This window comes from Cygnus atratus, chromosome 8 (assembly GCF_013377495.2).
Source record: "Cygnus atratus isolate AKBS03 ecotype Queensland, Australia chromosome 8, CAtr_DNAZoo_HiC_assembly, whole genome shotgun sequence".
Lineage (NCBI taxonomy): Eukaryota > Metazoa > Chordata > Aves > Anseriformes > Anatidae > Cygnus > Cygnus atratus.
Genome location: NC_066369.1, coordinates 16,132,553 through 16,158,786, shown reverse-complemented (window position 1 = coordinate 16,158,786; position 26,234 = coordinate 16,132,553). Strand labels below are relative to the sequence as shown.

Below are 26,234 nucleotides of genomic sequence, written 5' to 3'. Positions count from 1 at the left end.
TTCCAAACCACAGTCGCCTTTGCCCTAGACATGTCGTTCCCACCCCGACTCTTCATTCTTCATTGTTCCCCTTTTGTTAGCATCCCTGCAGTGACTCGTACACATAACTGCTGTGCTTCTCACTTCTCTTTAGATCATTTTTGTCACTGCCTTTACGGGTTATAGCATCAGTTACAAATTCCTTTTAGACTACAGGAACGGACGCTAATAATTTAAGAAGAATTTTTGAGAGCAAACACACATTCCTCATTAAACCTCTTGGGAAGTTAATAGCATTAATATGCATCCCAATGCTGAAACTCCCTTGAGTAGCTAATCTGCAGCTAAATGTCAGGATCATGGGATTTCACACCTGAAACAGCTCTGAAAGCAGGCACCCCGGTGTATTGCTATATCAGTACCTGTATCAGCCTGTGCCTCCACCATGCCTCTCTGGGGGCTGTGTTGCTGCTGAAGAATTTATTTATCTTCTCACACAGAGCTGCAGCTGGGAGACATAACTACCCCAAACAGTCACTTCCCTGCTGGCAGGACACAAGATGAGGCAGCCAAGGACCACACTCCAGCACTCATCAGGGAAAACAGCTAACTAGCTACAGCAGCCCAACTCAGTGCAGCTGAGGTCAACGCTCTGCACCTGTGCTCCTCTTCTCTGCCGCAAACATTTTCTAAAAAAATGAACCAAAAAACCCACATTGGTTCCTCTCCAAAGAGTTTTTAATCTCACTTAAACACACTGATTTATTTTTGATGCAATGCTGACTTAATATCCCTGCATCCTTCCATAAACTGGTTAAGTGCTGATAATTAAAGGAGAGAGAAGAGCCCTGCTGCTGCCATTAACATTAGCAAGACTTCCTATTTCAAGTTTCTCAGAGCAACTAGAGGAACAAAAAATTTCTCACTACTCCTTCTGGTTGCCTAAAACTCAAGCTTCCTAGTTAACCTCTTTCTAGGACTGCTACAAGGTGGCTTTTGACTAACAACACAATTCACTTACTAGTCTGACTACAGGAACTTAAGGCTGAAGTCTGGTGGGAAATAATTCATGGCTTCAAACTAATAAACGGGGAAAAAAAAATCGGTGCTTGCATTTGGCAGAGTTTAACATCCACGTCATAATTAGCAGTTCAAAGTATAAGTGCTGGAAACCAGCCTTTTCCTCCAATTTTGTTAAGTACCTTTTAAGGACAGGAATGATTGAAAACACTGAGGAAATAACGCAAACGACAGCTCTGAATTCCTGGGCTACTCCCAAAGGCTCAGTGCAGTTCTCTCTTTCAGGAGCAGCTGTTGAGCCAGTGGCCACAAGAAGATTCTGATCTGCTAACAAAAGAGAGCCACCTGCTATCAGCTTCAAGACAAACCAACACATCGCACTTAATGCAACCTAGTTTGCCAGTGGGAAAAATTCAAACCATTCTGCAGCCATACATAACCCTTCCCCTGCAGAGGGATCAAAGAGCAAAAGTAAGTAAACAATCCTTTAATAATGAAGGGAGATTGAAAAATCCATTTCTTCTGGAACTAAATTCAAAACTAATGTGAAAGAGTTTTTGTGAGCCCTACCAGGACATTTCGGTTTCCATGGACTCCCTCCCGTCTTCTGCTTCAGCATGAGTTTAGATCCTCGTAAGTCCTAGGAAGCATGTGGGACAGTTCCAAGTTTAATGTATTTTCTGGTCCAGTTCAGGATCTGCTTATGCTTTTGAAGAGATATTATTCCTACCAGCACATACAGGCAGAACAAAAAGTTAGAAACCTGTTCAATTTCATGTACCACATCCACATGGGCAATAGGAACAACACTGAAGCAGACACCTTCAGCACTTCCAGCATTTGAAAAGTCCCTGGAAAAGAGCATGGACAGATTTTGGCAAAAACATATTCCAATCCCAAAATAACACTCTCATTTTTTATGCCGTTTTACCTGATTGCAGAGTTACGTATTAGTAAGTGGGGAAGACATACTGATCATGTAAATAACCGGTGACATACCAGCTTTCATTCCTGAATCCCCTCTCAAAGAAAGTGCCTGAGCACAACTCAGGCCCTCTGCAGTGAAACTCCTATTGCAGTCTCATTAAGCCATTTATTCAGCAGTGCCACATCTGTCCAGATGGAGATCAACATGTTACATTACATTATCAAACATTATCACAACCAAGGTGGTTCTCAGAAAACAGGGACAACTAAACCCCATATGAAAGCACATATCAATTCTAGTCAGCCAGCAAAAGTTCAAATTGCCACTTATTTGCTAGGCCCCCTGTTAACTTCCCGAGAAGAAAACTAGAGTCATTCTACAGTAACAGTGGTACTCCGGTCCCATTACATCAAGCTTGGGAACTTTTATGTTTATGTATATACATAAACAAACACACAAACTCCAAAAGCAATTATTTCAGTGTTTAAAAACTGGATTCTTGTGCTATATGAAGCAAATAGTGCATTTCCATTTTAAAAAATGTCCTTTTTCTTTACTGATGGGCCTGTTAGCAGTGCCACATGATTGTCTGGAGAAGCTGGGCATTTTGGCAGATGTGGAAAATACTAACATTTTTTTTCCTTTCTTTACCCTGAAATTTTGATGCATGTGGGCCCCATTAGCCCTAATCCACCTTTGAAGATGAAGCTAAAAACATCACCAGCATAAGCTATGCATCATTAAAATAAAGGAAATGAAATGCACACAAATAGGTTGAAATAACGCTAAGTCTGAGACATCATCCCACAGGAAGGAAATACCAGGTTCTGACAGACACAGTACCCTGCACTCACTCGTCTTGGTCCTGCCTCGCTCCTATAGCCCATATGGCCTTTCTGGGTGTCCCAAGCGACTGAAGGATGACAGCGAGTGCTGGCAACAGGCAGCTCCCAGTGCTCTGCACACCATCTGTATCACTGATCTATTTTTAGAAAATCCTGACCCAGTACATGGAGGCTTTCAGTCTCAGGGGATTCAGATAAATAACTGCAGGTGCTGTGGTACTTTACATAAAAGTTAAAAAAAAAATGCCTTAAATCGAGGGTTCATCCCGATGAGCAACAGCGTAGCTGCCCTGCTGCCCCCTCTCAGACTTCCGAAGAAGAGATCTGGCACCGTTCTGAAAAGTTGGCATGCTTAATGAAGCAGAAAGAACAAGCAAAAGGGGGAAAAAAAATCTACTGGAGCAACAGTCTTCATGCAAGTTTGTCTTTCCCCCAAGGTCTGCCACCCTCCTAGACTCACTCTCAGCTGATAAAAATTTCCAAGATGCTTCTTGCTAGTGCTTGGCTCCCTGGAACAGGTTGCCCACAGACTGTGGAGTCCCCATCCCTGGAGATACTCAGCACTTGAAATGAAATGCTACTGGGCAGCCTGCTCCAGCTGAGCCTGCTTTGAGCAGGAGCTGGGACTAGATGACCTCCACAGCCACCTTCCAACCTTAACTGCACATCAGCCTAGGGACCAGGCTCCAGCTGGCGGAGCAATGCAGAAGGGAAGAGGTGTTTGTCCTCGTAGTTGGAGGAGGACAGCAGGAACGGGGCAGACTTCATCTGGATCATTCCTAACTGATCCATACTTCCAGATTCACCAGAAGTTAAGGAGCTGAAATAGCTTGTACGCCAGAAATGCACAAATGAAACTTTTTTTTTCTTTTTTTCTAAAGAAAGAATTAACTCCAGTACTTTACAGCCAACATTGGTTGCAGCTGGTTCACCAACACTCCCACAGCTGCCTCCCACTTCTCCCACACTGCACAGACTTCAGAAGACATGACGGTACAAAACCCTGACAGTCTGCAGCCTTGCCTAGACAAAAAATCCCCACTACGGGGAACTTCAGAGCCAGCTTCACAGACAAGGCATAATGTGAGATCCTGCCCTGGGCAGCAATGAACTAGATGACTCCTTGAGGTCTTTTCATCCCTACTTTGTACCTATTAAAAAAATACATATCCCTGACCTTTGAAAGCATGCAAAAGCTTATAATAAAAAGCAAAAGCTGATTACAAACTCTCATTTTCAAAGACACAAAGTATGCAGAATTTAGACCAAAACCAAAAACAAACACACTGTATTGTATTAACTAGTTTCACAGAACATTTATGCATTTCAAGATGTCATTTTTGTGTTATAATTCCCTCCCTCTTTCCCAAGAGGGCTCATTATTAATTTTATGTAAGATCCCAGTATTCAAACTCATGTCTAGCAGACCCTAATAAAAGATGTGGTTCACAATGTTCTTTAACACAATCAGAGGCATCATAATCTGGCAATTTAAGAGCACAGTGGGAAAAAAATAATACAGAAACTGCTGCTACCCAGCAAATGTTTGCCATCATACAGCTGATGCTTATTGTAACATTTCTCTGCAGCACTGCAAAGTGTTTAGCTGAAGAGTAGATAAGTCTTGCTGTGCAGACCTCGGTTAGGCACAGCAGTCACTTTCAGCTTCCCTTCACGTGCTTCCATTGAAGGATTTCATGATGTCATTTGTGTAAGTTTGCCAAGACTTATATGAGGGAGGCAGATCCAAAGGACAAAAAAAGTTTCTGTGGATATTGGGATAGGATCATTTCTTTAGTCTTCCCTGATTTTCCATTTCTTACATAAATTTACAGGACTGAAGTGTAAAAATGACCTCACTAAGAAAGAAGTTTCAAAAAATGTCAATTTTGAATATTGTCTCTGGTCCTCACAGATCCAAGAATCTTGTATAGGTTACCTAACCTTTCTTCCCTAATTTCCCCAGCTAGGAATTAAAAGCATTTTACTCCCAGTCTTTCTTTTGATGTTGTAACTTAAGTGCAAGTTCTTTGGAGGAAAGACTCAACATGACATCCTGCACAACAAGATAATCACCCTCTATGACTATGCTATTAAAGCTAATTAAAGCTATCTAATTTTTTAAAAATCTACAAACATGAATGGGAAACTAAATCCAGTAGGTTTAAATTGCAAACCAAGTGAAAAGTCAATTTGATTTCTAAAACTTCAGTTTTAATATTGCGATGTGCAAGTCACAGCACAGGTGAGCGATTTGTAAACAGGTACCAAACACAGGTGGACAAAAGGAACACACACAGAGCCAGGGACCAAAACTTCAGCATTCCTGAGGGATTGATACTGACCATAAAGATAAGCGTGGCCTCGTTGCACAAACAGACAAGCACAGAAAACACAGCACATTTGAAAGCCAATGCTTCCCAGTGAGTAATAACACCATTAAGGTCTCAAATGATCTCTGCATTTTACCAGAAAGTGGCTTCACGTAGAACTCCAATTTCAAAGTAGAAATTTAAAAGTAAATTGTTGAAGAACAAGAAAATACTTAGCTATAGTATCATGAGCTAGTTGTAGACTAATGATGTATAATTATGAAAGTTATCATTACTGTACTGATGTCATCAGTTTCTATTTTTGGCTACAACTAGCTCCTTTAAGTCTAAACCATTTACTCACTGGGAACAGTTACAGAACATCCAGCGCTCTATCATCCAGGATCTCTCCCAGCTCCCACCATCTGGACTATGGCTCTTGTTTTCATTTCTAAAGTGTAAGCATGTTCTATCGGCAAGACAGGCACAGATTTTCAAGCACAAAAGAACCTAATTATTGCTTCCAAGTACCAACTCATTTAGGTAGGTACTTAATCCCCAGGTTAGTGAAAGATGAGACAGCAGAAGGCCCAAAATGAACAGGTATTTAAAGACCGAATTACAGACAACTTTCTTTGCTACACTGTCACCTAATCTGGGGGTAAGGAAAAGTGTAAACTGACATGATAAACTGCTAAATACACACACTTTTAATTTGCTTACTACAGCCAAGGTGCTTCTTAACTGAGTGGAGCTCAATAATTAAATAAACAAATCTCTGCACTGCTACTCTTCAAAACAGGAAAAACACCCCAAACCAGCTAAAAGAGGGGTTGGGGCATGCCCATTGTGTAGCTTCTTGGTCATTCTTGTCCAAGACAGAGGAACACTCTTCCCTCCCTCTGCAGCTCTCCTCTGACCCCAGCGCAAGATTGCAAGTCTCCAGAACATGCCCCAGTCTCCCGCTCGGCTTTGTTGGGTTCACAGCACAACGTCGCTGACTCGGCCCACCCCAGTAAACATGCCAACTGCACAGAGCATTTTAGAACACCCCCCAGCCAAAAAAACGGACTGATATGGATCCAAGAGCCTTGTTTTCCTGAGTGCTCTCCAGTGTCGCAGGTCTCTGGCCTGCTTCTCGCGGTGCCACGCACTGGGGAGCCCAGCACCGGAGGGCCGCAGGAGGCCCCCGCTGCCACCCCCAGGGTGAGCCTGAGGCAGCCTCACGGATTTGGCCTGTCTGGGGAGCGGGCTTCTGCTGCTAAGGTGGGGACTTGGCAGGTCCCAGGCCGGGTGGTCAGCATCAAGGCTCCGGACAGGCTGCGGGCAGTGCAGACTAAGCGAGGCCTGGTCAAAGACCTGAGTAGTTCACAGAGGTCCCCACCACTGCGGCATTAAGGCAGCCCTGGCTGGTGCCAACCAGGCTCCACAAGATGAGGACAGCTGGGGTTAAGGCAGGCTAGGGGCCATTCCCAACAGACCTCCTGACTATTGGAGGGGAAAGGAAGAAAGCATTTAACTGAACGGACCAGGGACACAACATGCCAGTTGGCCCCAGACCAAATGGCCTGCTCAATGCATTAGGATGCATGTGGCCAGCAAGTCCTTCCTCACAACTACAGACGCTGAACAAGTCAGAGTTAAGACCAAAGGGAAGAAGGGAGTACAGGACTGTCCAGCATGCACCCTTCATTTGGTATCAGGCTAACAAGGATTGAGACTTACTGACGCAGGATGCTTACAGAAAATTCAGTGTCTGCTTCAAACTCATTCACTGCCTCTTGACCCATCTTTGCTGTCAGTAATAAAACTTCCTCCAAGAGATCTGTCTGAGAAATCCACTGTAGAATTTAAGCCCTCAAGCAATACAGAGACCATATGGAAGTTAAAGAGATTATATATGTTTTTAATTTTCATTCTCAAGACCTGCATTTGCGCATTTTTAAATGCTGACTTACTCAAGAAACTGTTAAGTGGAATACAAGTGGCAGTGAAGGAATGCAGCTCTTTGACAGCCACCACTTCACTGCCACTCCAACCAAAGTAGCCCCACAAGCCATGGCACACGGACACAGGTAAATCTGGAATTCAGCTTATTGAAAGCACTGTCGGGTACGGAGGCTGAAACACAATATGCTTCCAGAAATAGATTTTATTGTTTCATTTGTTCTCAAGAGACTTGACAGATATAATCTGTAAGCCTTCTCTCGGTGGGTGCTTGTGTCCCGAATGTCTGCAGGTCTGAAAAAGCCTGTCACTGGGGAGCTGAAGTGACCAGGACTAACGTTCACCCAGAAACTGGTGCCGCCTGACATGTGCTGCTCCCTCTCCCTCTGATGCAACTCACAGGGTCTGCAGAAGTCCCTTTTCAAGTGCCATGACATTTTAGTCATTCTGATTTTCAAAAGCCTGCCATGTTCAACAGCAGTTTTTCTAGTTTATCCACTCCTTGTGTTTGCACACAATCCTCCCAGGGATACCACTCCATTTTAAAAGCTGTAGAGGCAGTTAATGCTTTGCAGGACTTAAATAAGAAATCAAAGAAAACACAAAACCAAACACTTCTGCACTTCTACAGTGAGAAGCATTCCAGGATCTGCCTTGCTTTAGTGAACAGGTCTATGCTTACAGACATCAGGCAAGCACACTTTGCTCAATCACAGGCCATATATATAGGGTCTGACAATATCTACTCATATATATCCTACAGAAGCACAGAATCATTTAGGTTGGAAAAGACTTCCAAGATCATCCAGTCCAACCTTTAGTTCAACATTTTCATGTTCACCACTAGACCATATCCCTAAGCACCACATCTACACATTTTTGAAGACCTCCAGGAATGGTGACTCAACCACTTCCCTGGGCAGCCTGTGTCAATGCCTCACAACCCTTTCAGTGAAGAAATTTTTCCTAATATCCGACCTAAACCTCCCCTGGCGCAACTTAAGGCCATTTCCTCTTGTCTTAGCACTTAGTGCTTGGAAGAAGAAAGCGACCCACATGTCACCATCGCCTCCTTTAAGGTAATTGTAGAGCGTGATGAGGCCTCCCCGAGCCTCCTTTTCTCCGGGATAAACAACCCAAGTTCCCCATAAGACTTGTCCTCTAGACCCTTCACCAGCTCCGTTGCCCCTCATCTGATACGATGAAATCCAAACCAGCAAAACTTCTACTGATAGAAATGAAAGCAGGGTCACATACCTACACACAGGTGAGTCTTGCATTCACCCACTACTAAACATCCACTTGTAACTGCACAGCCACCTTGTCTGTGCAGCACACCATGTCTGTGCTGCTATCATGACATTTTTTTGTGCACACTAAACTTAAAATAACTAACTACATAAAGCTGTCGCTAATTCTCTGTGAAGACCCATAGAGGACCTGAGGACAAGTAACAAGCATGTTCCTGGAATACAGGCAGAAACATCTAGTCCTGCGGACTTAATGCGACTTCAGCGTCAATGAATGACCAGGGGGTGTATGGAGGGTACGTATCCTCCCTACATCCCTTTATGCAAAGGCACACTTTACTTTATCAACTCCAAGTTAACAGGAGTCTCCCCACTGACTTCAGTGATTTGTGATCAAGCCCTACATCAGCATTTCTTATTTTTTACATAATTTCCACGATTTCCATGCCTAAAATAATTAGACTATTTTGGACCCATCCAGGCAGGTCCCGTTGCTCCCCTCATTTATGTCAAGTTGAGAGGGAAAGAATTTTTTTTTAATCCCTACAGATAATGACTGACCAATTTCCAAATTGGTCTAATTCCTCCATCCCGACACACACGCTTCATTGCCACAGCTGCCCCCATGCTGTGATTTCTGAATACATCTTTGAATGCGTCTTTCAGAGGACAGCCTTGCAACAATGCTCCTTTTCAGTGCCCCCCAGCACCTAGTCAGCACATCCACCCTGCAGCCCTGGCAGACCCTGGCAGTCTCCCGAGACAGCCTGGCATTTAGCAGCCAGCAAGCAGAACAGCCTAGCAGCCCAGCTCTCCGTACTGAGCCGCGAGTACTTCGTGTTTGCGGGTCTGGACAAACGCTAAGCGCTGAATGAAACACAGGATCATTAAGGTTGGAAAAGACCTCCAAGATCATCTGGTCCAACCACCACCCTACCACCACCTTCACCCACTATACCCTGTCCCTAAGCGCCAGGTCCAGCCTTTCCTTAAACACCCCCAGGGACGGTGACTCCACTACTTCCCTGGGCAACCCGTTCCACTCTTTCTGAGAAGAAACGTCTCCTCATTTCCAACCTAAACCTCCCCTGGTACAACTTGAGGCAACTTGAAAGCTCCCCGGCTTCAGGACAGCTTCGCCCCCAAGCCCCCGGGGGCTCGGCGGGGCGGCCGGGGGGGGAGCTGAGCCGAGTCCCTTGCCCCTTCCCAGGCACGGCCCCGCCGCCAGCCCCCCGAGCCCCTCTCGCCCCACATCCCAGCGGGGGGGACGCTCGCAGCCTGCGCGGCCCCGGCCCCCCGCAGCCCCTTACCAGAGGGCGATCCTGCTCTTGGGGTAGCGCAGCCTCTCGATGCAGCCGAGGAAGTGGGGCAGCGTGTGCGCCGCGTTGCGGGCGATGATGGCCAGGAGCACGGTGGGCTCCTGCGGAGCCGACTCGGGCAGGGGCTGGGGCTGCAGCTGCGGGCTCGGCGGCGGCGGCGGCTCCGGGGGCAGGCCGGCCCCGCAGCCGCCCGGCAGCAGCAGGAGGACGAGGAGGAGAGGACGGGGGGCGCACGGAGCCATGATGGGTGCCGGAGCAGAGCCGCGGGGAGGAGCGGTGCCGGCCCGGCGCCCCCAAAGCCGGCCTTTGTGGGCAGCACGGCTCGGCACGGCTCCGACCGGCTCGGCACGGCTCGGCACGCCCCCGGCAGGCCGCCGGGCGGAGCGGCGAAAGGCGCCGATATCGGGCAGCGGGCGCTCGGCGGGGAGCCTGGGCTGGAGCTGAAAGCAACGCGAAAGCAGCGCCCGGCCGGCCGTCTCACCCCCGCCGTTCCTGAGGTGCTCGGGGCTCTGGCCGGCACCTTCCAGCTGCAGGAGGGGCAAGGAGCGCGGCTGCCCGGGCTGCGGTCGGGAAGGTGAAGGTGTTCCCCGCACCGCATCCACAGCCGCCACGCGGCCGTTCCCATGCACGGGGAGAGCGTTGCTGCTAAGGGGCAGGTGACGGTTTAACAACGAAACATATAAAACACGTTACGGTAATTAAAATCATTGGGCCGTCATCTTAAAAGAGGCATAATAATCACAGCGCTCTTAGAAGTTAACAGGATTTGGGCATGTTAAACCCTTTTTGAGACGAAATCCTTCATTAACTCTAAGGGCCCCAGCACGGTGTCTCTGGGCCCTGCTGTGAGCAGCCAGTGCCCCCGAGCCGAACAGAGCCAACCCAGGCGGGCAGCGCTGCTGCCTGTGTGCAGGCAAGACTCAAACGGGAGGAAACGTCCAGCAACCCAATAACTGTCCATTAATTATCCATTGTCTCGTTGTGAATGGTCTGCGGCCCAGGTAGCATACAGCTAACTCATGTCTGCACTGCTCTTGGTTTATAGAACATTATTTATCACCCACACGCAAAAAGGATCACCCTAGGAAAGCTGAACTTCAATCAAGAATCTCCAGAGGTCGCATCAATGGCACTAAAATTCAGGAAGCTTCTGCAATTTGTAAGTGTCCTCCTGAACAATTAAGGAGAATATATTCTACCTGCTTGCCCTTCACGACATCTTTGTAATTGTCCTTCTAGAGCAATACATTAATGAGGCTTTCATGGCTCATTTGCCACATGTTGCTTTTATGCTCTGATTCATTAATCGAATAGAAGGAACAGTGCTGTAGTCTGCACAAAGTGATTAGGGTTTTTCAGGAGCCAGGCGATTCCACATGCGTATAATACCACTGTCACCCGCAGGACCACTTGCATTTGGAAGATGGGGACATTTGGGAAGGTGGGGTCAGCCATGCCCCCATACTGCAGAGCCAGCATGGCCAGGTTAGCACAGGATCAGGGCCAAGCACAGACAGTTTTCTCCCAGAAACAAGGGAAGACGTGGGAAGCAGGCTGCAGAGCCACAGCTCTGTCTGATGTGCAAAGCTGAGCACAAAGGTACAATCCAGCAAAGCCTTAGTGCAGTTAGCATGCTTGTAGAAGGTGGAGTGTACTGTCTAGCCTTTGCCAACTCTTGCTGTCTTCAGTGAAATCTAAACTGGTGTCAACGCTTTTCAGATTGCTCCTTTCTTTTTGTTTTGTGAACAGCATCAGAACCTTAACAATTTGCTGGAGGCAAATAAAATGCCCCCAGCAGCATCCCACAACAAGTAATTTTCTCTGCAAAATGACTTTCTCCTCACTTGTACCAGTCACTTTGCTGGCTTCCTCATGTTGGTACACAAAGGAAAAAAGTCCTTCCATACCCTGGAGAGGGGGGCAGCAGATGCCTGAAACATTAGCTGTTTCTCAGCGCATAAGAGAAAGGAGTCAACTCAGCTTAATTTTCTACTCCCAGCCAGGTGAAAGTTTGGAAAGTTCAGGTCAACAGTAAGCCTTACAATGCATATAATTCTTGCATGTATAAATGCATATATCTTTACAAATATATATATATAAAAATATGTATACACTTTTAAGTTATTAGTAGCCAAAGTTGTATCCTGTGTTTTTTTATAAACCAAGACCCAGTCTTGCTGTGACAGAACAATTAACTGCCCTGTGGTGAACTATTCTAGCTTCTGGGGAAGAAACAGCTTTCTGTAGAAGTCTCACAGAAATACTTTTTAGGACATTTGTCTCAGCCTCCTCTAAATATCCAGACCAAACAAGAATAGTCCAGCTGTGGGAACTGTCTCCAGCAGCAGCATACTCTGTCAGGGAGGCAGGTAACAAATTCTCTGAGGCAACTTTCTTCTGATTCAGACTTTTTTTCCCATCCAGCACTAAAAAGAGGATCCATCTTTCTAACAAAGCACAGCATGTATACACACCTAGAAGAATCTACAGACAAGTCTATTTTCTTTCACTTGCATTTTCACCTCTGAGGTCTCAAATCCATCCAATTCTTTTCCAAGCAGCCAACTATGCCACCATTGCCAACCCTTCCATGAAAGTCTCAGAGATTGGAATTTCTATTTTTAATTTTGTGCCCAGGGAACTGAATGCTGGCTAAAACTATGCTTTTTGAAGAGGCCAACCTCCTCAAAACTTCTTGAGTAAGATTGGTTCCATTATATCTTTGTGTGGCTACAAGCCACACACCAATTCAGGTACTTGATACATATTGATTTCTTTTCATTGATGCTTTACTTCTAGGCTTAATGATTATAATATACTAAGATGGGTTAAAGACTGTTCATTTAGGCCCTGCATCAATTTGATCATCTCAAGATCATACTCAGCGTTTCCTCTCATCAGTGTAGTTGTCGGCCTGTTTTCAATGTCAGCCAGATTTTCCTTGGTGTAGCCTGATTAAGAACAAGCACAGTGCACTAGGAAGGGCTTTGCAGTTTCTCATCTGCTGTGACAACAATATGCTCTAGGTATCTGTTAAAAGTGCGTAGCTTTTTCCTGCATGGACACCAGCTTGAAGCCATTCATAATGCTGTAAGACACAGGCCTGACTTCATTTAAACCAGTGTCTGAATTTATCAAAAGAGTCACCAAGACAGACAGAGCTGATAAGCCAGACCAGCAGTTGTACGTATGCATGTATACTTGTACCAGCAGTATGAGATATTCCTAAATAAAGCAGCCTGAGATGCTTTTAATAACAATACCTTGAATCTAAATGTCTTAAACCAGTCTATAAACACTTTGGACGCCATACATTAATAATATAGTGTTTGCTTTTGTTTCTGTTTTGCTCCCTGTCTTGCTCCTCTAAAACTTCCCCAGGCTCCACATCTCTGCGGCCTCCTCTCGCCTCGGGCACTGCTTCTGCGCTCCCCCCGCCGCCGGGGGCCGGAGCTGGTTACTCGAAATCCCCTGCCTTCCTTCTCAATAGAAGGCCTTACGAGCGGAAAACCGGGCCGCGAGAGGCCGGCCGAGGTACGCGTCAGCCCGGCAGCAGGCGAGGCTGCTTGCGGCGCCCCCCGGGGCAGGGGCCCGGCCCCGGCGGAACGCGGCGGCGGCGGAACTGCGGCGGCTGCCGGGGAAAGCGCGGCGCTGCGGCGCCGCCCGGAGCCGAGTCGCGTTGCACCGGGGGCAGCATGGAGCCGGAGCCGCAGCCGGAGCCGCAGCCGGAGCCCGGCCGGGCGGAGGGGGGCTGCGGCCCGCCGGGGGGCTCCTCAGCCGGCGGCCGGCGCTGGGCGGGAGGGGCCGGCGGCAACTGGATGGCGGCGCACCCCGCGGTAGGGCCCGCGCTGAGCTCCGCGGCCGGGGGGGCCCGCGGTGGGGGTGGGTTACAGCCCCCTGCCGTGCGGCGGCGCCTCCCGCGGCGCTGGGCCGCCCCCAGCCCCATCCAGCCCGGCCTGGGGCACCTCCGGGACGGGGCAGCCACGGCTTCTCTGGGCAGTGGGTTCCAGCCCCTCGCCTCCCTCTGAGTGAAGGATTTCCTCCTGACACCTCATCTAAATCTCCCCTCTTTCAGTTTAAAGCCATTCCCCCTTGTCCTGTTGTCATCTGCCCAAGCAAAATGTTGCTCTCCATCTTTTTTATAAGCCCTCTTTAAGTACTGAAAAGATGCAATGAGGTCACCCCGGAGCCTTAGTTTCTTCAGGCCAAACAGCCCCAGCTCTCTCAGCCTTTCTTCCTAAGAGAGGTGCTCCAGCCTCTGAGCATCCTTGTGGCCTTCTCTGGACCTGCTTTAACAGCCCCACATCCTTCTTGTGCTGGGGGCCCCAGACCTGGATGCAGGACTCCAGGTGGGGCCTCACAAGGGCAGAGCAGAGGGGGACAGTCACCTCCCTCGACCTGCTGGTCACACCTCTGTTGGTGCAGCCCAGGATGCAGTTGCCCTTCTGGGCTGCAGGCACGCACTGCTGGCTCGTGTCGAGCTTTTCATCCACCAGAACCCCCAAGTCCTTCCCTGCAGGGCTGCTCTCAGTGAGTTCTTCTCACAGCCTGTGTTCATGTCTGGGATTGGCCCAACCCAGGTGCAGCACCTTGCACTTGGACTTGTTGAACCTCATTAGGTTCACATGGGCCCACTTCTCAAGCTTGTCTAGGTTCCTCTGGATGGCATTTTCTGCTACCTTGGGCCACTGTTGCTCTGAGGAGCATCTTGGGCCCTGGGGCCAGTGAAGCTGCCAGGTCACCCTTCCCTCACCAAGAATTGGTGCTCAGGGAGGGGGGTTTAGTCTAACATGTTTTGGGGGGTTTGGGTCCATTGGGGGAGCTTATCTCCTGGCCTGCGATGAAAGCCAGTGGGGTTGTGGGGAATGCTGGCTTTAGCAGGGGGTGAAGTTTTAGATGCTGAAACTGTAGCTGGAAAATGCAACTGTAAACTTTTAAATCCATCTGAATTTTTAGTATGCTGAAAACATGGAGGTATTTAATTTGGCTGTCATCTTGTGTTGATGTACTGCAGCAAAAATAGGTAAAATTCATAGGTGTCCACAAAGCCAGTTCTGTTCCAGATATAGTTGCATTTCCTCTGTTGCTTATTTATTTGGCTTGCTTTCTTAAGTGCTGAAATAGGGGGGGATGTGGAAAAAAGCTCTTAAGATATTGTCAGAAAACCACTCCTGTCTTTTAATTCCCTGTTAGTCCTTAAAACTGGTTTCAGACTCAACAGATTAGACAGCTGTATAGATTCTGGATCTGGTCTTTGTGTTTTTAATGTAACTTCATCTTCCTTTGACCAATGTTGTCTTTTTGGTCTCAGTTCACAGAAATGATGTCCCTTGATATATCTGACAGTAGTCAAATCTATGCTGCGTTTCTGGTATACCTGGACCTCTTAGAAGGTAATTCAATGAAGTGACTGGACAGATGTACCAAAAATGTATTAACATGTTAGGCATTAACTAAGGTTTGTGCACTATCAGAGCCTTTCCTGCAAAAGTCCTTGGCTTTGCTTTGAAACTTCATGCAGCAATGGTTACCTAAGAAACATGGTATTTTAGAACCAGAGATTTCTATCATGTGCCTACCCAGAGCCTTTACAAAGACTAGGGCCCATTTCAGCCAGCAGTCACAGTTACAGGTGCAGGCCTTCCAGAGCAAAGACACTTGGCACGGAAAAAAGTAGGAGAGGAGTAGGGGAAGAAGAGGGGATATAGAAAGGCAAAGTTACAAGTTCAGTGGTTGTACTGGTAATAGAATCCTCTTTTGTGGGTTAATGTCAAAGCTACTAAATCATAGCATCTCCCTAAGATTACAGTTTAGAAAATGCCTGAAGTGTGCCAGTCTGATTAGGATGCTGGTTTCTGGAAGGGGCAAGGATTCCTGTAGGAAAGAAGACTGCTTAGAAATCTGGTGACAGTAATTACGACAAACTTAGCATAGTCTGCTGATGCCTTACAAGAGTGGAATAGTGTTATGTGATAATAAACCTCTGCTTGCAATTCTCCCAGATGGGCCCTATTGAGAAGGGACTGCACATAGGCAGGCAGCCAGCCCAGTAACAATAATGAGTTTCTCTTGGAGGCTGGTGATTCTCAGTGTCAGGGTATGGGGGAATATTACAGGCCAGAAAGCACCACATCTGTTATAATTATTGTTAAACCCCTTAAAGAAAATGTCTTAAGCTCTAAGAGAATGCTCCTATAGTTACGCAATGAAAACTTTTAGCCTCATCTCTTCAAGCAGAAGGGAAGAACTGTGTGTCATCAATAACCATGCCTGTAGCACCTGTTCCACACAGTTTTGGGTACTGATAAATTTCTGATTTGGTTTACAGTTTTATGCAGCAGGTGACTAAAGATAAGTTTTTTCTTCTTTTTACCTTTTTGAAACAAAGTCTTGTCAAACAGATCCCCAGCCACCATCCATCAGTGTAGCTCTGAACTCAACACAGTAGTAGTGCTCCCACAGGTTTCTTTAGCAGGTTTGTTTCTCAGAAAGAAAACTTGCCAGTTGTATGGGGTAGTTGTCTCCCCTGTAAGGAGAGCAAGGGATAACAACAGAAGATGTTAAATTGAATTTGAAACTTGATACTTGAACGATTGGAACTTGTGTTTTGTGTTCTGGTCCATCTCATCGATGACAAACCTTTCTAGGGAGAAACTGGCATGAAGTGAAGCATGTTGGATTAGAAGAACTGCAGCTCATATGTTTACATGCACGTGAGAGAGAGCAGGACAGTCTCCAAGTGATGGTGCCAGTACCTGTGGACATATCATTAAGCCACGAAAGGTGAGGCTGTGGTCATTGTTTGGATCCCACTGCTAATAAGATAAAAAGAAGAGCAGGTATACTTAACAGGCTGCTGATAATTTGCTTAAGGGGGAAGTGGGAGAAAACAAGGAATATCACAAGAAAAGTAATATCTCAGCCCGTAAGCAGAGTTATTTTGGATGCTGCAAACATAGGTGAGATTTCTTTCTTTTTCTAAGCTGCATCAGTCTCTGCTTCTTCCTCTCTGGAAATGGTAAGCCTTTGATGTCAGCTTCCCACAGCAATCGACTCCTTCTGTTGATAAACACTTCATATTGTTTAGAAGCTGCATTTGCTCTAGCAGGTAACAATGGATATCAAAGTATGCGTTTGAGAGACAAGGTTAGAACCCAGGACCTTCACAGCTTATGTTTTGAACATTCTTGTGTTGCGTATTTGTAGTCTGGGAAATCTAATGGTGCTTCTTTATGTCAATGGGCTTTCAAGTACCAAATAGGAAAAGAAATCCCCCCAGACCTGTCTAAGAATTATTTTTTTTTTTAAATTGTTGAATCTCAGGGATAAGCCTGGTGGTGTGTTTCGTTTGTTTAGTTTTTTGGTTTGAAAGTATGATTTGGCTGCTTTCAAACGGAAATGCCTCTTACTTCTCCAGAATCCAACATATAACTCTCCTTTGAACTGTGATTTTGATATAGCACGTTTTAGACATGCTATGTTTTTTTGCTTTTTCTTAGGTTTTAGAAGTGACAAGTCTCTTGCAAATAGACTTCCACCTTAATTCTGCTATGTGTTTTCCTAAGAGCTTATGTTCAGAAGCAATTCATTTGTGAGGGAGAAGAAAATGACTTACTTGATATCGACGGATTCACATACTATCTAGTTGCTGAAAAATCTTCCATTTGCAAATACTGGCGGTCAGTCATTCCTGTGGGCTTAGTTTTACAGAGAAATACAGTGTGATAGAGTAAATCTGCTGACAGGTCTTCCAGGATGAAATACTGAGCATCATTCAGCATCTCTGTGAGCAGCTGATTGCTGTATGTGTGTGACAGGGACACGCTGCTGTTCTCAGTGTTAGAGTTCAAACTGGATTTTGGATGGGAAAAGACAGCAGCAAATTAGGATATGGGACCTTTGAGAAATAACTCCTACATGCTGAATTGTGCTTGTTTGATGTAGTAGGTTTCCATCTAGGCTGGAAACTTTGATTCCTGGCATTGGGTCAATGCCAGCAACTATGTTCTAATTGGTTTTTAATGACAGGGAGATACTGCACTGCATGTATGTCCTATCTTTTACTGTTTCATTGGGGCTTTTCATTTGGAGTCTCTGATCTTGTTTGTACTGTGGTGATACTGTTTGCTCTGTTTCTGGCACCAGGTGTGGATGGAATCCATTACTGGAAGGATGTGTGTTAGAGAAGCACAGACTGAATGCATCACATTGATTAAAAGTACAGTCTGTGACTAGGTTTTGCTATAGAGCAAGTACATAGAGCATGTTGTCACTAAAATGAGCTGAATACAGTGCTGTGATGCCAGGTGAGTCTGTTAAAGCCTGTATGTGCTTGATACAAGCATATACTATCCTTCTGCCTCACAACAGCTTTGGGAATTTGTGTTGTTATATGTGCATGTGCATGTGCATATGCATGCTTGGAATTTCATTAGTAGGGCAATGCTGATCAGAGGCCTGGTCTATCTTATAGAGAAAGGACAGAATCAACTCAGCTCCTTTGCTGGAACAGGAGGCAATAAAGGGGGTAGGGACGATAACCGTGCCTCAGACATAGGCAGTGCAGAAGGGAGTTCATTAAAAAGGCATCCTAAAGAAGGAGTAGAAAACACAGTGTCACAGTGCTACTGCCTCTTTGTTCTGACAGTTGTGAATATTTTGTTGTTGCAATTGTTGGTAGCAGGAGGCTTTGTTAGGTATCTGATGTCTTAATGTTTTCTCATTTGACTTACCAAGCTGTAGGCAGACAGGAAAGCATTCATACTTAGTTACTTTGCTATTCTGTTCAAAAGCAGTGCGCTGGGTTTTTGTGTTACTTGCTCTAAGGTAGAAGAAGTACAAAGAAACGCAGCTCAATTAACATTGAAATGTAAGCCATTGGAGGTAGTTGGGAACGTGAAAATATTTTGTCCTCATTGCTGGGCCTGGAAATGTTGTGCAGCAGTTGGCAGCATTTATGGGCAGCATTTCCTTGCTTAAACAGTAAGGCCTGGGTAGGAGCTGCAGGGGTGGTTTTCCTCTTGAAGCCACTTCAGCAAAGACCTGCCACGCGCTGCCTTCCCAGGTGTCTTGTGAATATTCATGTTTGGCCGACACTCAGAGGAAAGTGTCCTTAAAAGGCCATAATAAAGTTGATATGGAACTTACCAGCAAGGTACCAGAGCAAAAGATAAATCAGAGTGCCATAAAAAAACCAATCTGCTCTATGTTTTTTAGCCTGTTACAAGATTTCATTGTGTCCAACTTACGCATTACAGTTAACTGCTTAAGGCGGAAGCTGCTGTACTTACTAAGCTCAGTGTCTTCCATAAAAAGCGTGACGGAAACTGATCATCCTGAGCTGCTGGCATGCATGGTAGTTCACTGAATCACAGAATTATGGGGTCTGGAGCAAAGTGACCACCAATGCAAATGATAGTCTTGTGCTTTGTGTACCTGCTCTTAAAACGAAGATTGGTGAATCTTCTGTGAGTGAAGACCTGGAGAATAAGATACAACTTCTTCCTCTCTTGGACCCCTTTCCCAACACATGAGGTTCAGAGAACCTTGTGCGTGTATTCCCTTGAATTCAGTGACACATACTTGCAGGAGGAATCCAGAGGCCCATTGGGTGGGAGGTGTTTCCTGTTCACTACCAGAGACATCTTAGTGCACAGGGATTATCTAATTGTTGGTACGTTCCAGAATTGAGGCTTCCCAAAGGGGCTGAAGCAGTTAAATACAGGTAGCCCTGTTTCAAAGCCAGCAGAAATTACTTGGATAAACCAAGCTCAGAGAGTGTACGAGAGCTTGTAGCGTTGACAGCTAGATTTGCTAGATAGCGTTAAAAGCCTTGAGCCTTCCAGGATCAAGGAATTAGATGCTGGATCTAATGGAATTAGGTGCTGTCTATCCTGGACAAATAACATTGTCCAAGCAAAATGTCTGTTACTAATACACCATTAGATTAAATGATACGTCACTGTCCTGTTTGTTCTTTGTGTGCAAGAGTTGGAACTGAAGAATGAAGTTGGTTACATCTGGTTATGAAGATTGTGAAGTTTGTTTCAGGCTAAGAGGGAAAGGATTATTTCATTAAAATGGTAACTTAATTTTGGGGAAAAAACGTTTCATTTTAGAGCTAATAAGCATCCTTAGAAACAAATCTGGCAGTTGGAAGTGGTTTATCCTCTTCTAAGTCTGTAGTTTGTGTGAAATAGATGTTCCTCTAATCTGAAGTGATTTTGCTTATAAGCAGCACTGTTATTATAAATGCACTGGGAGTGTGACGTGCTCTTGATCTTGCAGCCTGCTGACAGTTTTGTCAGTAGTTCTGCTGTTAGCATTATTTGAGTTTTAATGTGTGGTTTACTGTACAAATAAAATGGCTTCTAAGTACAAATTCTTTATCAATAGTTTAAAAGTGATTGATGTGGCTTACAGAACTGAGTTAGGCATGCAGTACTACCTTTGAACTTCCTATAGCTTGTGTACCGTGTAGACTTTTGCTGAACTCCAATTCCTCCCTTTTGCATAATTCATCTTGCTTTCTTTTTCAACTTCCGTGGAAAAAAACGACTTTATATTTCTTGGGGTTTCAATTTCCTTTTCTGACCAGTGAGGCACGTGGTGTTTTCTTTGGTTCTATTTTATTTCCCGTTACAAAAACATGATTTTTTTCTATCATCTCATGTTCCTGTAGTTAGGAAGCAAATCACAAGAAACAATGGTGTCCATTTACACACCGTCTCCTCTGCCCCACACCACATGTTTCTTCCCCTATATTTCAAGGCCCTAGCTTCATCTAACTTCAGGGCAGGCAGCAGCGTCTGGAGCAGTGTTTTCCTGATGGTGAGCAAGAGACTGTACTGCTCTGTTTGCATACTGCTGGCAAAATTCAAGGTATTGTGCTTTATAGGAGGCTTCCTCTGCTTTGATTCTCTTGTCAGGGGGCCTATCTGAGCTTGTCTGGCACAATGGTGTGCACCCGATGCAGAGTACAGAGACCAACTTGTATTGACTCTTCAGCCCTGCCTTGCATGGAGGGGAGGGAGCTATTCAGGCCGGCCAAGCCTGCAATGAATTATTCATCCCGGTACAAAGGGCAGATTGAAAGCCTTTGGCTTTTATGGTAAGGAAGGCAGCAGTTCCATTTCAGCTAAATGGAGCGCTATGCAACCTCCTTAAAACTACTCAGAGCTTCCAGTATTTCCTCTGCTTCTCAGCAGTACTCGCATGGGATACATCACTGAAATACTTTTGTTCAGCACAAAACTTCCTGCACATTTTCTTTCCTTTACGATTCTGTTCCCTTCCAGGTTTTGGACAGTCAGTTGAAGATTCAAGCCACAGTTGCCCAAAGTTCTCCAGTTGTATACTGGTTTCTTTCTCTGGAACAAAAAGGGCAATATCACTTTGTTAGGAGCAAGTCATTAGGAAATACACTATGGATTTCTAATATGTGTCCTAAGGCCTGATACAAAAGCCTCCTGGTCAGAACAAGATGGAGGAAGAGTAGAAAAATCCCCTCTTCTCTTGTGTGTGTGTGTGTTGCTTTTGTTTTTGTGGGTGAGGGGTTGTTGTTTTTATTGTGTTTTGTTTTTTAAGGTGTTAGTTACAACAGTGATAGAAGACCAGTGCAATTTAGTTTGAAGGCAGCAGTAAGGGCAGATGCAGGCTGACATTAGTAGTGATGTTACCTTGGCTGCAGTGGTCCTTGCATGATGTTAAGTAAGTTAAGTCTGCTCTTTCAATTAATTCTTTTGTAGAAAAATAGCAATTATTGCTGAATGTAGCTTGTAGGTATCTGGAAAGCCCCTTTAAAGTTTTCTGAAGCAAAAGACTTCAGCAATGCCAAAAATTTACTTTTGTATAATAGTGTCTCTTTCGTATGATTGAAATTAAATCCATTTCATCTTCTGCAATGTGAGGTGAATACGAGGTTGCTTCCTCAGTGGAAACTGAGGACTTCATCCTACTTGGATTTGTCTTGGTGGGAGCAGATCTCTGCTTTCACTGGACATGCAGACACCGTCAGTGTTAGCGATGGGTTTCCAAGCTATTCTGAGAATTTTTTACTGTGTGATCTACAACTGAGAATTCATATTTTCAAAAAAATGTTTAACCTTACTCTGTTTACGGGACTTAGATAAAGCTTTCCAGTGCTTCTTGGGGTGCCTAGCTTTACATATGTTATTTTCCTTTCATAAGGCCTTTGTTCAAACGTACCTTTTTGTGGGGGAAATGTAAAGCTTCAGTATTGCCTCTTTTAACATTCAATGGCTTTTCTTCCTGGGGAGGGGGAGAGGAGGGAAAGGAGTGGCTGCAGAATATTTTAACTTCTAGACTTCCCACAGTGTATGCAGCAGCACACGTGCTTGATCTGTGAGCTCTCTTGGGACTCCAGATGCCTTGTAATTTTTACCAGATAGACACTGGTGTAAATCCCAAGAAGGTGGCAACATGTACAGAGTATCTGTCCCTGATCTTCCTAACGAGGCTGAGCCTGTGGGTGGGCTAATCTGAGGTGATGAACAAACACATGCATTGCTTTTAATTGCAGGAGGCCAAGAACACTTCTTGCCCTTTTTTTCCCCCCTCCATATAGAGCATTAGACACATCAAAAAGAATTTTAAAAATAAACTTTTCCTGCAATATTTCATCTTTGTATTTGTGGCAGGTAGCAAGTGCAGTGAAATCAGGACAAACCCAGATGTTCTTCTCTGACTCCTCCTTTGAGAGGTCTGATGCTGCAGAGAAGTTTTGTGAGCACACTGGATGCAGAGGCTAACAATGATGCCTTCAGGGGAGGAGAGGAAATGCAGGCGTCTGATACAGACTTCCTGAATTCCAAAGCTTATTCTTTTAAAAGATACCTTCCACTAATCTGCAGATGTGCTGGTTGCATTATGGCGCATTGTGGTCTGTACGAACAGGAGCTCTTGTTTTGGTGCTGCTTGTATCTAGAAAAGGGGGTAGCAGAGAATCTTGCATTTGCAGTTCTAATTCTGTAAGTTGATAGAGGCTGATCCTCTGTTTGCAGTGGAGAGCACTGGGCTCTGTGGCCAGCAGTGTTAGCAGATCATCATGAAGCAACGGGATGTCCTTGTGCTCTCTACTTAAAGCCTGAAACTCAGTCCCATGAAAAGTAGGCCAGGGACTTGAAGAAGTCTCATTGATCTGTTGTGAGGACCTGACTGCTTTTGTGATTGTGGCGCATCTTCTAAGCCTAAGTGCTAAATGGCAAGAGGAATAAAGGTTCATGTGTCTGTGCTTGGCATTGTAAGAAGAGATCGCAAGTGATGGGAAACATAGATCTGAGGCCTCACTGTATCTTCATCCCCTGAACAGAGCAGGGAGAGAAATGGTGACAGTTATGACGGAAATTGTGAAAGAGCTTCTGTCCTGGCTGACAGGTAAGTGCAGGCCACACTCAACACAGGTTTGGTTTCTTTGGGTCCCAGAATCTCTCTCCCAGGTAGCTGTACCCTTTGTTATTTGACTTTTTAATGATAGTTCTGTTTCTCATTCCCAGGCTGGGGGAGAGATTAACCTCCACCGCTACACAAAACCAGTAACTAGCTCTTTCTTAATGGTATCTCTGCCAGGAGACTGGCCCCACCACCAACTTTTATTCAGAAAGGCAGAAAATGCGAGGTGTGATGGGTGGGTTCTTGCTCCGTACATGTGTGGCGCGTCCAGAAGGACGCCCGCAGTCCTTTCCCAGGCCCTTATCAACCACAGGTGCATGCCCCTCTTACCAGGTAGCGCACCACTGGCAGGCCTTGGTGTATTTGAGGCATTGCTCATATGGGGATGCTTTTCCTTCCTTTTCCAGAGCACCTCAACCCACAGCTTGCCTACAGCTTTGGAAGGCAGGCTTGCATCTGTGCTCTCCTGGCTACCCACAGCGCAGTTAGTGTTCCCACAGCACAGCTGCAGGCTGAGGCACCAGCCAAAGAAACGTGCCAGGACGGCAGGGAGCAGAGCGGTTAGTGTCACACTGCTTGAAGCAGGAATCTTTTGCAGATGCCTTTCTTCTGATGGTGGCCAATGCAGTATCTTTCCTTATTCTCTTGTTACAAAATCTGACAGTAGGGGGACCAGAATATGGCTTTTCACAGCCTTAGTATCCTTGCTACATGGACTGACTGACTGCACTGAATGTCTTGCCTTGAATTATACATGGGCCAGCAGTGAAAGGAAAAGGAAAGGCACTACTGACTTCAGCAAGTTGAATTATGACCAGTTCAGAACACAGACGGGTACATAAGAGGGCCATGGGCTTAACAGCATGGGCTTTCCAGGCTGCTGCTGCTTCTCTGCTACTTCCCATTTGGCTTTTATTAAGGGATCAAAGTGGCTTGGAAGGGAAGGTGATGATTAAAGTTTGAAAGCTGATGCATTTAGAAAGAACCTTATTTTCAACTACAGTGCCCAGCTTCAGAAATGCATTTCTGGGGGAAGAGAGCTCATGGGCACGTGATGTGAGGGATGATGTTTTTTTTCGCAGTGCAGAGCTGATCTCTCCCCAGTGCATACCCCCTCTGGCAATCCTGGGAGAACCCTGCAGCACCGGGACTCCGGGTGAAGGAGGAAGCTCCCCGTGGTAATGTTTGCTGTGGGGAGTGCTGCTTTCTGCCCCTGGGCACCACGCTCCTTCAGTGCTTGCGCCCTGCTCAGAACAGTAACACGCCAAGAATCGATGTTGTTCTCAGCTCTGAACTAAAAAGCAACTAGCCTGTTATTCTTAAAATAAACTGCACAGGAAAAATTGCATAACGTTGTTGTGAATTTTTAAGGAAGACATTATTTATGCAGACTTTCCTGAGGAAGATCGTTAGTCTTGTGGCTTCTAGTCTAGACGGGGAGGTAGAGAAACCTGGCTTTGGTTCCTGAGTATTCCATAGACTCACAGAGAACTGTAGCACACAGACTGGAAGACTTATCTCTACAAATAGAAGATATCTCTTTTTTTTTTTTTTTCCCCTCACACATGGTATTCAATTAGATTATTTTATTCTAATGAAAACAATGGCCGTTAGAGATCACCATGCTCTGATTCTGGGTGGTGAAAGGATGGTCGAGGTATGTGCATAGTAGTAGAGCTAAGGAAAGATTAGAAGCTCATGTTGAACTATTTGCAGCAGAGATGTATGCATCCAAATTAATTTTTTAGGAAAAAATAAGCTTCACTGTTATTTAAGAGATTGCTGCTTGATTATAGGACTTTGGATTTTTATTAGAACATGTTACACTTTCTTTATCCAATAAAAAGCCTGTTTTTGTCTTCACTAATCTCTTCTTCTTGCAGCTTTTTAAATAGCAGTTGTGCTAAAGCCCTCTTGAAAGGCTCAAATACAAGTTTCTAATTACTCCTCCATCCTTCCAAGCTTTGCATGAAGTTTCTTGTGCTTTCTGGGAGCAAGCATGTTTTTTATAGGCATGGTATTAAAGATCAGAAAATAAAATAGTATGTAAAAACATCTCTCAAGTTAGAGAATCTGACCGTCCTACATGACAGTATGGAAAACTGTTTTCTGCTTTGAATGTCATCAGTGTCAAAACCTACAAAACCCATCAATACTGCACTTGTTCCTTTGTGCCATCAGTAGGTTGTTATGGAGTCCTTGCTAACTGTTTTTCTCTTCTAGGTTAAGAGAAATCATGAAGAAAGCTTCTCTCTCATGTGACAATCCTGACACCCCACTGTCAGTTACCTTGGCCATAGTTGAGTCAGATTCTACAGTAGTCTACTACAAAATGACTGATGGCTTTGTAATACCAGAGCCTCCTGACGGTACTGAAGATGTGGACAATAAACATTGGAAGAAGAAGAGAAAGAAGCTTTCCAAATAATTAAGACAAACAGACTTTCCTTGAACTACTGTCCTCAAACCAAAACAAATCCAGGAACTTACGTATGTAAATAAGTAGTGTGTAAAACTTTGTGTTCTGTGTATCAAGTGTATGTTCATGGGGAATTGAGTTTTGTGCAGCTGCACTGTAATAAAACACCGTTTGAAGTATGAAATGGGTCGCGCTTTTGAGACAGATTGCTCCTAACTAATAATTATACCTGTGAGAAATTTGCAATGCTAGTCTCTGATTGATACCTGTTTGGGTACATAACAGAATAAACACATCCTTACCCATATTATAAATATTTATTAAAGGTAAATATTAATGGCTTCTGGCAGAAATACTGTTACTGATTTAAGGGCTTTGTAGTTTACAGAGTTCATACATCTTAACACTGTTGAAAATGCTTGTGCTACCTCCCAGGTTACATTTTTGAACACTTAACCTTCTCTCCCCTGCTTTTTGGAGAAGAGATTTTTCTCCAGAAATACCTTATTTGAAATTTTTATCTGTAGAGGGAAAACTGACTACTGTAATACCAGAGGCTACTAGAACAAAGTGTAGACGAGTAAAGAGGAGGCCCCAGGTCTGCCTCAAGAACCTGTGAGCAGAGAGGCTGGCCCTTCCTGGGGAGGTAAGTTGTGACTGGATCAGCCACGCCTGAAAGCATTGACCCATGTAGTTGAATGCACACAAGGTAAAGGTCACGATCTCAAAGCACAGGCAGGCTCTTATTCCCAATACAATGTTAGACAGCTGTCCAAGAACTGCAAGTGCCTTGTGTGCATCCCAG

General features: G+C 45.2%; 2 protein-coding genes across 5 annotated transcripts in view; one reads left to right on the top strand and one right to left on the bottom strand.

The window, feature by feature from the left end:
• COLGALT2 (collagen beta(1-O)galactosyltransferase 2) overlaps positions 1 to 9,855 on the bottom strand; it is a 54,502-nt gene extending 44,647 nt beyond the window's left edge. Inside the window, exon 1 of one of the 2 annotated variants that reach the window (XM_035537641.2) lies at positions 9,592 to 9,855. In XM_035537641.2, coding sequence (XP_035393534.1) covers positions 9,592 to 9,842 — 251 coding nt within the window. In that variant the 5' untranslated portion in view covers positions 9,843 to 9,855. Of the gene's footprint in view, positions 1 to 1,569; positions 1,614 to 9,591 lie in introns of those variants that run through there. The other variant, XM_035537642.1, reaches the window with a different exon arrangement.
• Positions 9,856 to 13,213: 3,358 nt separating this feature from the next.
• Positions 13,214 to 25,613, top strand: TSEN15 (tRNA splicing endonuclease subunit 15). Of its 3 annotated transcripts, XM_035537703.2 has the most exons (6): positions 13,214 to 13,436; positions 14,912 to 14,993; positions 16,248 to 16,383; positions 22,931 to 22,995; positions 23,418 to 23,570; positions 25,234 to 25,375. In XM_035537703.2, exons 1-6 carry the CDS (start codon positions 13,296 to 13,298, stop codon positions 25,236 to 25,238), a joined length of 582 nt encoding a protein of 193 aa, XP_035393596.2. In that variant the 5' UTR covers positions 13,214 to 13,295; the 3' UTR covers positions 25,239 to 25,375. The 3 variants fall into 3 exon arrangements, with proteins under 3 accessions (XP_035393596.2, XP_035393594.2, XP_035393597.2); XM_035537701.2 differs by lacking the exons at positions 22,931 to 22,995; positions 23,418 to 23,570 and adding an exon at positions 24,093 to 24,188 and having other exon boundaries at positions 13,227 to 13,436; positions 25,234 to 25,613; XM_035537704.2 differs by lacking the exons at positions 22,931 to 22,995; positions 23,418 to 23,570 and having other exon boundaries at positions 13,247 to 13,436; positions 25,234 to 25,613.
• Positions 25,614 to 26,234: the final 621 nt, after the last annotated feature.

Bases quoted from the DNA above. Each gene is read 5' to 3' on its own strand.
- TSEN15 (XM_035537701.2), top strand. From the start codon at position 13,296: ATGGAGCCGGAGCCGCAGCCGGAGCCGCAGCCGGAGCCCGGCCGGGCG. The intron at 13,437-14,911 runs GTAGGGCCCGCG...TTTTGGTCTCAG, and splicing joins GGATGGCGGCGCACCCCGCG to TTCACAGAAATGATGTCCCT. The intron at 14,994-16,247 runs GTAATTCAATGA...AAACCTTTCTAG, and splicing joins ATACCTGGACCTCTTAGAAG to GGAGAAACTGGCATGAAGTG.